This window comes from Oncorhynchus clarkii, chromosome 21 (genome assembly GCF_045791955.1).
Source record: "Oncorhynchus clarkii lewisi isolate Uvic-CL-2024 chromosome 21, UVic_Ocla_1.0, whole genome shotgun sequence".
Classification (NCBI taxonomy): Eukaryota; Metazoa; Chordata; class Actinopteri; order Salmoniformes; family Salmonidae; genus Oncorhynchus; species Oncorhynchus clarkii.
The window spans coordinates 16,988,865-17,004,124 of NC_092167.1; the positions used below are offsets into that span (position 1 = coordinate 16,988,865).

Sequence of the window (15,260 nt, forward strand, 5' to 3'; positions counted from 1 at the left end):
CTGTTTTCCCTCCCTCGCTCCCTCTGTAAAGCAGATCAGGTAATTGTTGCTGCTGCTGGGAGAGCAGACTCATGGCTCAGTCTCTATCTGTCTCTATGCCTGAATCGGCTACTGCTGCTGTTCTCTCCACCCCGGCATACAGGTGACACACACACACACACACACGACTACACAGCTGAGCTCTGACACACACACACATCCACTCAAACACAGCTAGAGGTCGAGTGACAACGCATGTTAGTATCTTCAGCATCACCAGGAAATGGTAGCCTAGATGTTCTAGAGAGTAAAGTCAACTGTTTGACTGTAGAGGACATGGGAAGAGAAAAGCAAAGGCTGTAGTGCTGAAACTCGTTTTTGAAAAGGAGGAGAGGATGAGTGCCAGGGACAAGACCAATGAAAACCAATCAATTAGTCAGTAAGTGACAAATGCTGAGCAAACATGGACAGGCTTTCACAGGACCCTGACAGCCCCGTGGAAACCATCCCAGTCGACTCCTCTCTGTGGATTGTTGGAATAATCTACTACTGACTGCTACTGATGAGCAGAGAACCACGTGACTGTTGAGTTATAGGCCTACTCAGAGAACAGCATGGGCCTATTTTCATCCAAACTGAACTGATAGGCGGGAAAACAGTAATAGTTCTTTAGTTTCACACGGTCACTGAAAGCGCAGTTCTTGCTGAGTACATCAATAAATACAATTCCTGTAGCAAAAATAACAATGATTCTCAGAAACCGGTTTCTCTGAAACCAGTTCTCATTTGTAGCAGTTTCCTTGGAATTAAAACGTCTCCAAAGCACTAACAACAGTAGGGACACATAGGTGCTATTGTCACGGCCGTCGAAAGAAGTAGACCAAAGTGCAGCGTGGTGAGTGTACATTTTCCTTTCATTTAAAATGTCGCCAACAAACGAAGACACAACCGTGAAGCTTACAGGGCTATAGCGCCACTAACAAAAGTCAACTACCCACAATCAAAGGAGGGAAAAAGGGCTACCTAAGTATGATTCCCAATCAGAGACAACGATAGACAGCTGTCCCTGATTGAGAACCATACCAAAACGGACAGAACATAGAAACAAAGAAACATAGAAAGCAAAACATAGAATGCCCACCAAACATCACACCCTGACCTAACCAAATAGAGAAATAAAACGGCTCTCTAAGGTCAGGGCGTGACAGGTATACTGTAGATATATAGTAGCAACTTTCTAGATCAGCACAACTCTGATCATCATAGATGTGCAGTTGATGCCGCCTGAAACCACTTCGTCCAGCATTGCGAGGACAGAGTGATATGACCTTGTACTATGCATAACGGTTTATGCTCTTTCACATTGTCTCATTCTTCGGGTTGACAGCGCAGGGCCCAAAGTTCACATTTTTCCACAACGAGCCAGCAATATCAGCCCATGGAAAAATCTACAGAGAGCGGCATTCATAAACGCAAGATCAGATTTCAGAGGCGAGAGAGAGCAGCATTCTGTGGAGCAGCTTTAGAGAAGGGTCTGCCTCGAGAGAAGCACCATAATCTGATAGGAACAATTATGATTCAAATGCAATTTTGTGGTTAATTACAGGTAACCTGCAATAGTCTATATCATTCAATAAATGCCTTATAATAGGACATAAATGCTCATGCTTATAACACGTAATAACGCATGAAGTGTTACCGTAAATTCTACTGGAATGTTGAGTTATCAGCTGCAGACTACTGGATCCCTCTCTGATAGAGTGTAGCCTCTCTGTCTTCCATCCTGAGGCATAGTCATTTCACAGGAAGTAGAGAGACAGCAGACGGAGAGAGAGAGAGAGAGAGAGAGAGAGAGAGAGAGAGGAGGGCGCGCGAGAGCAGCTCTCTGCTCGTCCTAATGACTCTGTCTAATGATGTCTGCTGATGGGAAACATAGCCGGCCAATTACACAGCCCTTATCTAATCACAGAGGTCAGGGGTCAACTCACATCCACCATCCGTCTTCATTCTGTCACCCATTCACTGGACCTTACGCCTCGGCTCCCACCGACAGCGTCTTTGCACAAAACGGTACGCAGCATCATCTGGATGTGTGTGCAACAAAAGTTCAACATTCACTTCCTGCTACCATTTCTGTCAAGCCGTCTACACATACAGTTTGACACATGCTTTGGATAAATCCAACAGATGCACCACACCGAACCCACTGCAACTGCCTCTGCAACGCAATGCTGCAAGGCATCGGGGTGGCAGGTAGCCTAGTGGTTAGAGTGTTGGGCCAGTAATCGAAAGGTTGCTGAATCAAATCCCCGAGTTGACAGTGTAAAAATATGTCGTTCTGCCTCTGAACAAGGCAGTTAATCCACTGTTCCCCACTAGGCTGTCATTGTAAATAAGAATTTGTTCTTTAACTGACTTGCCTAGTTAAATAAAGTTTGTTTTTTTTTAAAGGCAAACACAGTGTTCCATTGGATATGTGTGATCGAGGCATTAATTGTGCTGTTTCAGTATGGGACAGGAGGACAGGACACATTGGATTTCAGATACTGAGGCATACGCATACGTCATCAGTTTCTCCATCTGTGTAACACGTGCACACACACAATTCAATCAGCAATCGGGACAAATATATTCCCATCCAAATATGAAATACACCCCTCTTAGAATTTCAATTTTAAAAAACAAACATTCATAAGCACAATAAATCTGTACACACAGACAGACAGACAGGTCAGCCCTCTGCTCAGACAGCTGTTTCACGGTAGGAGGAACATATCCCTAAAAACACTCAACCTTTTGTAGTTTACTCTCTATGGACATCATCTAATATATTATTCTGGGCAGCTCAATCTGGTCTAGGACATTGTGTTTCTGACTGAAGATAATCCAACATGTTGCAGAGCTGCCTGGTTCAATATCAACTTTTAGTACAGGCATTTCTAGCAATTCCAGGACGTCTCTCCAATGTCATAGCTTACGTCCAATGGCGGAGGACGGCCAATAGAATTAGACTGGGGGCAAATCGAGACAGAGCTTTATCAAGTAGACCGCATTGCTGCCAATATGGACTTGCACGCAACTCAACAGAATCAGCAGACACAAAATGGTGGAAATAATAGTCAATCTCCCTTACTCCCTCTCTCCAAGCCAGGTGGGGGATTATATAGTCATATGTAGGAAGACCGACTCACACAGCCTGAGGCATTTGATAAGTGAGCTAATCAAACAATGACACATGATCATCTCATTGTGTTCTACCCAGGATGACCAAATGAGAGGTATAGAATCTCTGAATGGGCAATATTCAGGTGAGTTCCTCAAACATAATACCTGCACACTCTCTCTCTCTCTCTCTCTCTCTGTGTGTGTGTGTGTGTGTGTGTGTGTGTGTGTGTGTGTGTGTGTGTGTGTGTGTGTGTGTGTGTGTGTGTGTGTGTGTGTGTGTGTGTGTGTGTGTGTGTGTGTGTGTGTGTGTGTGCGTGTGTGTGCGTGTGTTTCAGGCGAGGGAGACTGGTACACAGCTGAGCAAACAGCAGAAAGTGTTGGATATAACTCACTGACATACACACAAATACTTAAACAAACAGGAGACACTTGAAAAGGCCTGAACATAGAGGCAGTGAAAACCCCTATAGAAAAGGGCCCGTCATCACCACAATCCTCTCTTGCTCTCCTATCCTGGCTAGCTCTAGGGCCCAATATGACTAATGTATCGTTTTGTGTCCACGCTATTTGCCGTGGTAGCCTATAAGCTGAACTGGCGTTTGCGTGTGCGTGCATAGATGTGTTTCGATTGCATTTGTATGGCTAGACAGGCTAGGGTTGGGAGGGAGTGTGTGCTGTGCGCTAAGCTAACTCTAGCTCCAGCTGTGGTGTGATTTGAGGCAGAAATGAGTGGAGGTGTGAACGCACAGCCAGGTGCTGCCCCCTCTCACCCTCACACCTTCCCTCAGTCCACTTCCTCCCAGTTAATTAAGCGCTGGCGGAGGGACTGGAGTCGGGAAGGGGAGAGGAGGGGAGAGGGGGGGGGAGAGGAATGGGGGTGTTCCTGTGAAACAGCTGTAAAACCTGCCATTACTGCAGAGCCTGTCAGAGAGCAATAGGGGGCGGGCGGAATGAAGTGCGGAGAGGACAGGGGTGTGGGGTGATTGAGGATGATGATTTGGATCGGTGTGGCGGAAGGGAGGGGGGGGGGGTGAATTAAGTAATATAGAGGGGAGTAATATCACATTGAAGTCATAATAAGACAATGTAGTGAAACTCACCTTCACACTGCTTGCCGTCTCCCTTGTACCCCGGCTTGCAGATGCAGTTGAAGGATTTGGGGGTATTCTGGCAGAGAGCATCAATGTGACAGTCATCCGTGCCTTCAGAGCATTCATCGGTTTCTATAGAAATGACACAAGGGACAACTGTAAACCACTGGTCTCTAAGGACTCATCAATAGGACTAAGTCTATAAAATAGTGATGATTTTGGTGAGAGGTGAATGGGTTTTGTACAACCTCCATCGAATGTTTTAACCCCACTCTCTCAGGGAAAGCTCAGTCCTCTTGGCCAAATGCAGCTCCATCCAGATATATACAGGCTGGAAATATTTACTTTATGATGGCAAACGTCCAAAATGTAAAGCTCCTCGTATAAGACAATAAACTGTCAGGGAGGGACATAGTGGATGGAGGGTGAGGTTTCTTAACTCTATCAATGATACCGGTCGGTTCTCTTGGATAACACTAAAGAGAACAAAACCAATAATAATTTATATGAATCAAATACCATTAGCAGAGAGGTACACTAGTGTATCAGGGCTTGGTGGATGCCTATGGAATACTGAGTGACAACATGCAACCCTAATTGATCAAGTCAATGTTATAGAGTCACATCTGGGGGCTGAATCCAGGGGCCTCAGGCAGGCTAATTGCAGCTCATTCACAGACAGAGAAAGAAAGAGAGAGAGAGAGAGAGAGAGAGAGAGATAGAGAGAGAGAGAGAGAGAGCACAAGTGTAAGAGAGAACGTTGTATCTATCCAAAATTCTGTTCCCTTTCTCTCTCTAGTGCTGTATCTTGAACTGAGAAGCAGCTACCCTGTCTCCTGTCTTGCCCCTGCCCAGCTCAACGAAATGCAATGAAGAAACAATAAAATGTCATTACAATAAATATTTTTTATCAGGTGGATGACTGATTTATTTGCTCCCATGTGAGTGCCAGTAAAAACCTGGACTAGATAGTTCAACTGCCAGGTCTCACTGAGTTGTTGACAGTGAATAGAGAGAGATAAGGCAGGAAACTGTTATTGCAGGTTCACCATGGGACTATTATTATGAAATATCGTTGACTAATAGTTAAATAAAGCCCTCTCCGGTGCTTCAGTGCCCGTCCCAATATTGACTTCTCGCTCATCCATAGTGGGAGGGAGACAATGTGCGCCACTGAAAGGTCGTCGATAAGCAGGTTGGGACAGACTCCTCTAGGGACCGCGAAGGCCACCTTTCCAACCCACGTCCATATGGATACCTCTGGGCAGGCAACTGATCCGGGAAATATGCTATGTATCAGCTCATAGGAGGGATTCTTTCAAGCAGAGGGGGGTGAAAAGATGCGTAGTCATATTTTTATTCACACAATTAAAACCAGTCTAGGACCTACTTGGCAGATTGATCTACGACGGGTAAAACATTCAGATAGATATCAGTCGACGGACCTCATTTCTTGTAGACTCTTCTCACTTGTTTAACATTCAGAAATGGGAATTCAATAAGGCGAAACAAATACTAAACTTGAAATAGTGTTTAGAGTAATATTGTCAAAAAAAATGGACTAACACGGTGTCTTTTATTGTCAGTCAAAAATGGGTGATAATGGTTCAAGTCCGCAAGGCCAAATGTAAACGTTTTTGCAGCCTCTGATTTATTTCGCGCGCATATCACATCACCATTTCAAAGGCTATTATAATTGCTAGATTTGGCTTCAAATGTATATATTTCATTCACTGTTGTTGTGCAAAATCGGTGTTCAGCTATTTCTCCTTTCCATGCTGTTCAAATTATCCATCCTCAACCAAGTGTTTCTCAAAGGAACATGTTATCCCAACTATCTCAACTATAATCTCAGTCCACAAATACTCTCCAATTAAAATGAATATAATATACGTTAGCCTGTGCATTAAAGAAATCCACTACGTTTCACCTATTCTACACTGTCATACACTGGTTTATCAGTTCAATAAACCATTAACAGGAAGAAAAAAAATAGGCAGCACTAGCCTATCTTAAAAATATGTGTCAAAATGATTAAGACAGAAAGAGAGAATTGAGAGCTCTTTACCTGCGAGTCCAACATTCCCCATCACCTCACAAGTATTAATGAGGACGAAAAACAAACAAACGTCCCAGGAAAAACAAGCACTTCCCATGATAAAAGGCGGTGATTGAATGCAGTTTTTTGGTTATGCGTTTCTTTGATAAGAGACCCGTTTTGGTACTGGCAGAGGCAGTAGAAGAGGACAGCGAGACCAGCGGAGCCGCTCTCTGATTGGCTTGCACGCATTTGAAGAGCGGGTTGGAGGTGTAGAGAGAGAAGAGAGAGAATAAAATTGGTTGCTTTGGTTCAATTGATTACTCAACGCCCGAGACCGCAACCAACACAGAAAATCATTACACTTGATCAATAAATGTTTTCAGATATTTGTCACTAGCGCGGGGGCCAAATTGTCAGCAGAGGTCTCAATTGCCCATAATGGAACTCATGATTCATCGTGATGTAGGCCTATAAATAAGGTTATACATCTTCAAGTTACAATCGTGGTGAATAATAATGAGAAAAAAAGTGCTCAACTCATGTTTTTCAGATGAGTTGTCCCGCAGGCGCTTATTTCAATAGGCTACATGCGTAGCCAGCCTAATGGGCAGTTTTGGGCACTTCTTAGTTGGTTGTGGTGGGTAGGCATATTCTTGTCATTCTTTGCAGTGCAATGTAAATACTTTGAAATAAATTAAGTCATAAGAAGCATACATCTGAAGGGACCAACATTATCTGTAAATATAATGCACGCAAGTGCAACTCCTGCACAGTATTGGACTTGCCACCTTCAGAGTAGGAACTTTACACAGGGCTGAAGTTTGAGTGTAGGGATACTGTCCTCTGCTGGTCTCGAGACACATTACGTCAGTGCGCTGGTTTTGTCCCGCCCACCTGTCAGTGATAAAGGCACATGTTTGACCAATCACTGTGCACAGAGCAGGCTTCGCAAAGTGTCATGGCGTCTCCCTTGAAGGGGGCTTGGACCTGGAAAATCTAGCCATTGTCAGTAGAGTCTTTCTCCTCTAAATAGGCCTGTTAAAAAACATTTACTTATCAAACGGGATATTTTTCAAGACAAAGACGTCACCATGGGGACTGTCCACGCCAGGGTAAATCTTCATTTCTTACAACCACGGAACGTGGGGATGAAATTCTGCATGACCTCCCCGTTCAGTGTCTATTGTATGGCGGTGTACTGTGGACGAACGCATAGGCCGTGGACTAGATACATAAATTACATTAATGGCGAAGAGTTGTATGACATGAGGCAAATTGTTATTTTACCATATTTTATGTAATGTTATGCAATATGGATTGTGTCTGATCTTTCAGCATGCTAGCAAATGTACCACCTTGACAGAACGAAGCTAGGTAGCTATTTAAGCATGGTCATATCTTCACATGATTTTTCTACTTTCTCAACACTATTCAGAGTATGGACCCTCTCCCGATGCACGGGCGTGACATGGGCGTTCATCCCGACGACATGATTGAGGTGCAGGAGGCAGAACATGAGACTAAACAGGAAGTCCTGGAAAACAAAGACGTAAGCATCTCTTATCCAAGCTAACGTTACTCACATTACAAGTTGTTTGTCATCTCATTAGCAAAGGGAGCTGAGTAAATCATTGATCACCTAGTTGGAATGGATGCTGAGAATCTGGCCCTTCATTGCAGGTTGTTGTCCAACATGTCAACATTGAGGGCTTGGGCCGAACGAAAGAGGATCTGCTGGGCTATGAAATCTCAGAGGTCTTCGACGCTAAAAACCTTATTGATGTAAGTATGAGCACTCTGGACTCCACATACTTGAACATGCACACATAACCTACATACACACTCTGAAATGTTCCCTTATTTAAGGGGAAACATCTGTGCTAAAAGCTGTTTGTTGGGTCTTTGACAGGTCATGAAGAAGTCTCATATTGCCAGACAGAAATTGCTGCGTCTGGGCATTTTCAAGGAGGTGGAGGTCGTCATTGATACATCAGATGGTACAGTGTGCGCCCATAAACATGTGTGTGTGTCTGAAACAATACCACAACCATGAGATGTTGCCAATATGAAAGGATAACCAGTAAATAGATATTTGCGTCACTGGAGAGGAGCCCTCTGTTAGTCTAGCTGTGGTCACGGTCTGTTTTGGTCTACCCCTCCCAGGTGCGGATGCGTTGCCCAATGGTCTGGATGTGACGTTCGAGGTGACAGAGATGAAGAGGCTGACAGGCAGCTACAACACCATGGTCGGCAACAACGAGGGCAGCATGGTGAGAGAATACACACACAGAAACCCCACTCTCTCTCACCCACACACACACTTACAGGAGAGCTATAACAAAGCATCACACAATATTGTTCATTGAAACCCCTGTCGCAATGACCCAGGGAAGACGTTCCTAAATACAATCGTGCGATTTATAGAGGTGATTTCCAGAATGTTTGCAGACAGACCAGTTAAGCAGCTTCTCTGCCTCTTTTTCACTGCAAACACTTCCAAATAGGTGCATTGTGTGGTAATGTACGTTCAGACAGGTAGAACAGGGGTGAGACCCTGACCTGGGAGTAACATTGTCTCTGTCTTCCAGGTGTTGGGTGTGAAGCTTCCTAATGTGTTTGGCCGTGCTGAAAAGTTAACCTTCCAGTTCTCCTACGGGACCAAGGAGACTTCCTACGGCCTGTCCTTCTTCAAGCCCCAGCCAGGCAACTTCGAACGCAAGTACGAACAGTGAACACCGCTGTCCTTGCTCTCTGTGTCGATAGAAAATTGAAATAGCACTTGCAGGCCTCCCAAGAGGCGCAGCGGTCTAAGGCACTGCATCACAGTGTTGTGGTGTCACTGCAGCCTGTGGTTCGATCCTGCAGCTGACCAGTCATCAGTTGAACGGTGTTTCCTCCAACACATTGGTGCAGCTGGCTTGCGGGTTAAGCGAGCGGATGATTAAGAAGCGAGGCTTGGCGGGTCATGTTTCGAAGGACGCATGACTTGACCTTCGCCTCCCCCGAGCCCGTTAGGGAGTTGCAGCGATGAGACAAGATCGTAATCATGAAATAGATAAGAGATAAAGGCGGTAAATATTACAACAACAAAATAACACTTGCGGTGTAATGGCTGCCATTTTGTTTCAAGTTTGATTGTTTCCCTCAGTGGTCATATTGACAGTATGTTATGTTGCCATGGTGATGTATTTATAACCTTTATGTTGAACATTGTCTCATTACTGAACTATCACTGATGGATCATGGCCCTGATAGGTGTTGTCTTGTTGCAGCCTCACTCTAAACCTGTACAAAGTCACAGGCCAGTTTCCATGGAGCTCCCTCAAAGAGACAGACAGAGGAGTCTCCACTGAGCTCAATGTAAGGGGACTCCTACTGTGTGTGTTTGTGTGGGTCTGTGTGTCTCACATTTGTTGTTTTCATTTTATCTGCCTTGAATTTCCACAGGGATAACTTTCTCTCTCACTCTCCTATAGTTTCCTTTGTGGAGGACCAACCACACTCTGAAGTGGGAGGGTGTGTGGCGGGAGCTGGGTTGTCTGGCACGCAGTGCCTCCTTCGCTGTGCGAGAAGAGAGCGGGCACACCCTCAAGTCTGCCCTTTCGGTACAAAGCCCTTTGTCTCTCAGTTCCCTTTATCTAATCATCTTAACCCTTAATGATCTTCACTCTCAAAATAGCAAGAATCTGAGTCAATCCGCTGACGGTAGTTGTCTTGCAGCACACCATGTCCATTGACAACAGGAACTCTGCCATCTTCCCCAAGAAAGGTGCCTTACTGAGGATCAACCAGGTATGTTTGTGTATGTGACTTCCTCTGCATAATACACCACTGTAGATCTATATGAAGTGGCCATGCTGATGTGTGTTGTCTTGCCCTCTGTAGGAGCTGGCTGGCTATACAGGCGGAGATGCAAGCTTCCTGAAGGAGGACTTTGAGCTGCAGGTCAACAGACGGCTGGTCTGGGACTCGGTAAGGGAACACTACTCAGTCCCTAACCTGGGGGCAATAGCCAGGACAAATGGGAAGTGAATTATGGGTTACCTGAGTGTTCAACATGTCATATAACATGTACCTGGTGGCCTCTTTCAGGTCCTCTCCGCCTCCCTCTGGGGTGGGTGTCTCCTCCCCATTGGAGGTAGACCGTCCTCCATCGCTGACAGGTAGGACCACTCCCAACAGATTCATGGCACATGGCTTTGATAGAAATCGCTAGGTAGCGCCATTAAGTTAACTCATTCTGTGAAGTATTTATCATCGAGTGTTTAGGGGATGATGTGAGTGACATTTGGCCTGTCATTGACATATTTCTGTATTGTCCAGGTTCTATCTGGGCGGTCCCACCAGTGTGCGAGGATTTGGAATGTACAGCATCGGCCCACAGAGCGAGGGTGAGGTCACTTGCTCTCTGTTTATTTGAACAGGCATGTGTGGTGCACAGGTGTGGGTCAGTAGGAGCCCCATCTGAGGCCCTTCTGCTAGCCCCGGCCCGCTAGCTGTCTGAATCGCCGTGTCTCCAACCAGCCTCACTACTCACTGGACCCTTATGATCACCCGGCTACGCATGCCTCTCCCTAATGTCAATATGCCTTGTCCATTGCTCTTCTGGTTAGTGATTATTGTCTTATTTCACTGTAGAGCCTCTAGCCCTGCTCAATATACCTTAGCCAACCCTTTAGTTCCACCTTCCAGACATGCGATGACATCACCTGGTTTAAAGGATGTTTCTAGAGACAATATCTCATCACTCAATGCCTAGGCCTTGCTCCACTGTATTCACATCCTACCATACATTTGTCTGTACATTATGCCTTGAATCTATTCTATCGCGCCCAGCAACCTGCTCCTTTTACTCTCTGTTCTGATGTACTAGACGACCAGTTCTTATAGCCTTTAGCCAAACCCTTATCCTACTCCTCTTCTGTTCCTCTGGTGATGTATAGGTTAACCAAGGCCCTGCAGTGCCTAACTCCACTCCTATTCCCCGGGTGCTCTCATTTGTTGACTTCTGTAACCGTATAAGCCTTGGTTTCATGCATGTTAACATTAGAAGCCTCCTCCCTAACTTTGTTTTATTCACTGCTTTAGCACACTCTGCCAACCCGGATGTCCGAGCCGTGTCTGAATCCTGGCTTAGGAAAACCTCCAAAAACCCTGAAATTTCATTCCCTAACTATAACATTTTCCGACAAGATAGAACTGCCAAAGGGGCGGTGTTGCAAATTACTGCAGAGCGAGCCTGCAGAGTTCTGTCTTACTATCCAGATCTGTACCCAAACGATTCGAGCTTCTACTTTAAAAAAATACACCTTTCCAGAAACAAGTCTCTCACTGTTGCCGCTTGCTGTAGACCACCCTCTGCCACCAGCTGTGCTATGGACACCATATGTGAACTGATTGCCCCCCATTTATCTTCTGAGCTCGTGCTGCTAGGTGACCTAAGCTTGATGCCCTCAATCTCACACAAATGATCAATGAAGCTACCAGGTACAACCCCAAAGCTGTAAACATTTTTCTATGGCTGGCCAGGCTTTCCACCTGGCTACCCATACCCTGGTCAACAGCCTTGCACCCCCCACAGCAACTTACTCAAGCCTCCCCCATTTCTCCTTCACCCAAATCCAGATAGCTGATGTTCTGAAAGTGCTGCAAAATTTGTACCCCTACTAATCAGCCGGGCTAGACAATCTAGACCCTCTCTTTCTAAAATTGTCTGCCAAAATTATTGCAACCCTATTACTAGCCTGTTCAACCTCTTTCGTATTGTCTGAGATTCCCAAAGATTGGAAAGCTGCCGCAGTCATCCCCCTCTTCAAAGGGGAAGACACTCTAGACCCAAACTGCTACAGACCTATATCCATCCTACCCTGCCTTTCTAAGGTCTTCGAAAGCCAAGTTAACAGATTACTGACCATTTCGAATCCCACCGTACCTTCTCCGCTATGCAATCTGGTTTCAGAGTTGGTCATGGGTGCACCTCAGCCACGCTCAAGGTCCTAAACGATATCATAACCGCCATCGATAAGAGACAATACTCTGCAGCCATATTCATCGACCTGACCAAGGCTTTCGACTCTGTCAATCACCACATTCTTATTGGCAGACTCAACAGCCTTGGTTTCTCAAATGATTGCCTCGCCTGGTTCACCAACTACTTGTCTGATAGAGATCAGTGTGTCAAATTGGAGGGCCTGTTGTTCGGACCTCTGGCAGTCTCTATGGGGGTGCCACAGGGTACAATTCTTGGGCTGACTCTCTTCTCTGTATATATCAATGATGTCGCTCTTGCTGCTGGTAATTCTCTGATCCACCTCGCAGACGACACCATTCTGTATACTTCTGGCCCTTCTTTGGACACTGTGTTAACTAAGCTTCAGATGAGCTTCAATGCCATACAACTCTCCTTCCGTGGCCTCCAACTGCTCTTAAATACAAGTAAAACTAAATGCATGCTCTTCAACCGATCGCTGCCTGCACCTGCCCGCCCGTCCATCATCACTGCTCTGAATGGTTCTGACTTAGAGTATGTGGACATCTACAAATACCTAGGTGTCTGGTTAGACTGTAAACTCTCCTTCCAAACTCACATTAAGCATCTCCAATCCAAAATTAAATCTAGAATTGGCTTCCTATTTCGCAACGCAGCATCCTTCACTTATGCTGCCAAACATACCCTCGTAAAACTGACCATCCTACCGATCCTCGACTTCGGCGATGTAATTTACAAAATATCCTCCAACACGCTACTCGACAAATTGGATGCAGTCTATCACAGTGCCATCCGTTTTGTCACCAAAGCCCCATATACTACCCACCACTGCGACCTGTACGCTCTCGTTGGCTAGCCCTCGCTTCATACTCGTTACCAAACCCACTGGCTTCAGGTTATTGCCAAACCCACTGGCTTCAAGTCCTCGCTAGGTAAAGTCCCGCCTTATCTCAGCTCACTGGTCACCATAGCAGCACCTGTGCAACCTCAACTACGGTGGGAACCCTGAACTTCATATTAGTCCATGTTCTGTTTTTCATTGACCCCATTAACTAATGATAGCATGCGCTCCAGCAGGTATATCTCACTGGTCACCCCCAAAGCCAATTCCTCCTTTGGCAGCCTTTCCTTCCAGTTCTCTGCTGCCAATGACTGGAAAGAACTGCAAAAATCACTGAAGTTGGAGACACATATCTCCCTCACTAGCTTTAAGCACCAGCTGTCAGAGCAGCTCACATATCACTGCACCTGTACATAGCCTATCTGTAAATAGCCCATCCAACTACCTCATCCCCATACTGTTATTTATGTATTTATCTTGCTCCCCAGTGTATCTACTTGCACATTCATCTTCTGCACATCTACCATTCCAGTGTTTAATTGCTATATTGTAATTACTTCGCCACCATGGCCTATTTATTGCCTTACCTCCCTTGTCTTACCTCATTTTCACACACTGTATATAGACTTTTTCTATTGTTGTTGACTATGTTTGTTTATTTCATGTATAACTCTGTTGTTTGTGTCACACTGCTTTGCTTTATCTTGGCCAGGTCGCAGTTGTAAATGAGAACTTGTTCTCAACTAGCCTACCTGGTTAAATAAAGTTGAAATAAAAAAAATAAAAGTTGCCCGTAGTCATGATGATGAAATGTAAGGGTTTACTTGTGTTACTGCAGGTGACTACCTGGGGGGAGAGGCGTACTGGGCAGGCGGGCTCCACCTGTACACTCCTCTGCCCTTCCGTCCGGGCCGGGGTGGCTTCGGAGACCTATTCAGGACACACTTCTTCCTCAACGCTGGGAACCTGTGCAACCTCAACTACGGTGGGAACCCTGAACTTCATATTAGTCCATGTTCTGTTTTTCATTGACCCCATTAACTAATGATGAGTTACAGTTGAAGTCGGAAGTTTACATACACTTTGGTTGTATTAAAACTCGTTTTTCAACCACTCCACAAATTTCTTGTTGACAAACTATAGTTTTGGCAAGTTGGTTGGGTCATCTACTTTGCATGACACAAGTCATTTTTCCAACAATTGTTTACAGACAGATCATTTCACTTATAATTCACTGTATCACAATTCCAGTGGGTCAGATGTTTACATGCACTAAGTTGACTGTCGCTTTAAACAGCTTGGAAAATTCCAGAAAATTATGTCATGACTTTAGAAGCTTCTGATAGGCTAATTGACATCATTTGAGTCAATTGGAGGTGTACCTTCAAACTCGGTGCCTCTTTGCTTGAAAAACATTGTAGACCTCCAAGTCTGGTTCCTCCTTGGGAGCAGTTTCCAAATGTCTGAAGGTATCACGTTCATCTGTACAAACAAATAGTATGCAAGTATAAGCACCATGGGACCACGCAGCTGTCATACCGCTCAGGAAGGAGACGCGCTCTGTCTCCTAGAGATTAATGTACTTTGTTGTGAAAAGTACAAATCAATCCCAGAACAACAGCAAAGGACCTTGTGAAGATGCTGGAGGAAACGGGTACAAAAGTATCTATATCCACAGTAAAACGAGTCCTATATCGACATAACCTGACAGGCCGCTCAGCAAGGAAGAAGCCACTGCTCCAAAACCGCCATAAAAAAGCCAGACTACGGTTTGCAACTGCACATGGGGACAAAGATCGTACTTTTTGGAGAAATGTCCTCTGGTCTGATGAAACAAAAATATAACTGTTTGGCCATAATGACCATCGTTATGTTTGGAGGAAAAAGGGGTAGGCTTGCAAGCAAAAGAACACCATCCCAACCATGAAGCACAGGGGTGGCAGCATCATGTTGTGGGGGTGCTTTGCTGCAGGAGGGACTGGTGCAATCAACAAAATAGCTGGCATCATGAGGTAGGAAAATGATGTGGATACATTGAAGCAACATCTCAAGACGTCAGTCAGGAAGTTAAAGCTTGGTCGCAAATGGGTCTTCCAAGTGGACAATAACCCCAAGCCTACTTCCAAAGTTGTGGTAAAATGGCTTAAGGACAAC

The 15,260-nt window shown here is 45.2% G+C and overlaps 2 protein-coding genes across 7 annotated transcripts in view; one reads left to right on the forward strand and one right to left on the reverse strand.

Moving 5' to 3' along the window:
- Positions 1-6,567, reverse strand: part of LOC139378667 (signal peptide, CUB and EGF-like domain-containing protein 1) — a 164,300-nt gene extending 157,733 nt beyond the window's left edge. For 3 of the 6 annotated variants that reach the window (XM_071121056.1, XM_071121054.1, XM_071121052.1), the window contains exons 1-2: positions 6,304-6,461; positions 4,245-4,367 (exon numbers count right to left, since the gene is read on the reverse strand). In XM_071121056.1, coding sequence (XP_070977157.1) covers positions 4,245-4,367; positions 6,304-6,391 — 211 coding nt within the window. In that variant the 5' untranslated portion in view covers positions 6,392-6,461. Of the gene's footprint in view, positions 1-4,244; positions 4,368-6,303 lie in introns of all 6 variants that reach the window. The other 3 variants (XM_071121055.1, XM_071121057.1, XM_071121051.1) reach the window with 3 other exon arrangements.
- Positions 6,568-7,210: 643 nt separating this feature from the next.
- Positions 7,211-15,260, forward strand: part of LOC139378669 (sorting and assembly machinery component 50 homolog B) — a 33,106-nt gene continuing 25,056 nt past the window's right edge. The window contains exons 1-13 of the mRNA XM_071121059.1: positions 7,211-7,388; positions 7,712-7,825; positions 7,957-8,058; positions 8,186-8,273; positions 8,440-8,546; positions 8,865-8,995; positions 9,549-9,636; positions 9,753-9,881; positions 9,997-10,068; positions 10,162-10,248; positions 10,369-10,439; positions 10,600-10,667; positions 13,945-14,091. Coding sequence (XP_070977160.1) covers positions 7,368-7,388; positions 7,712-7,825; positions 7,957-8,058; positions 8,186-8,273; positions 8,440-8,546; positions 8,865-8,995; positions 9,549-9,636; positions 9,753-9,881; positions 9,997-10,068; positions 10,162-10,248; positions 10,369-10,439; positions 10,600-10,667; positions 13,945-14,091 — 1,225 coding nt within the window. The 5' untranslated portion in view covers positions 7,211-7,367. The remainder of the gene's footprint in view (positions 7,389-7,711; positions 7,826-7,956; positions 8,059-8,185; positions 8,274-8,439; positions 8,547-8,864; positions 8,996-9,548; positions 9,637-9,752; positions 9,882-9,996; positions 10,069-10,161; positions 10,249-10,368; positions 10,440-10,599; positions 10,668-13,944; positions 14,092-15,260) is intronic.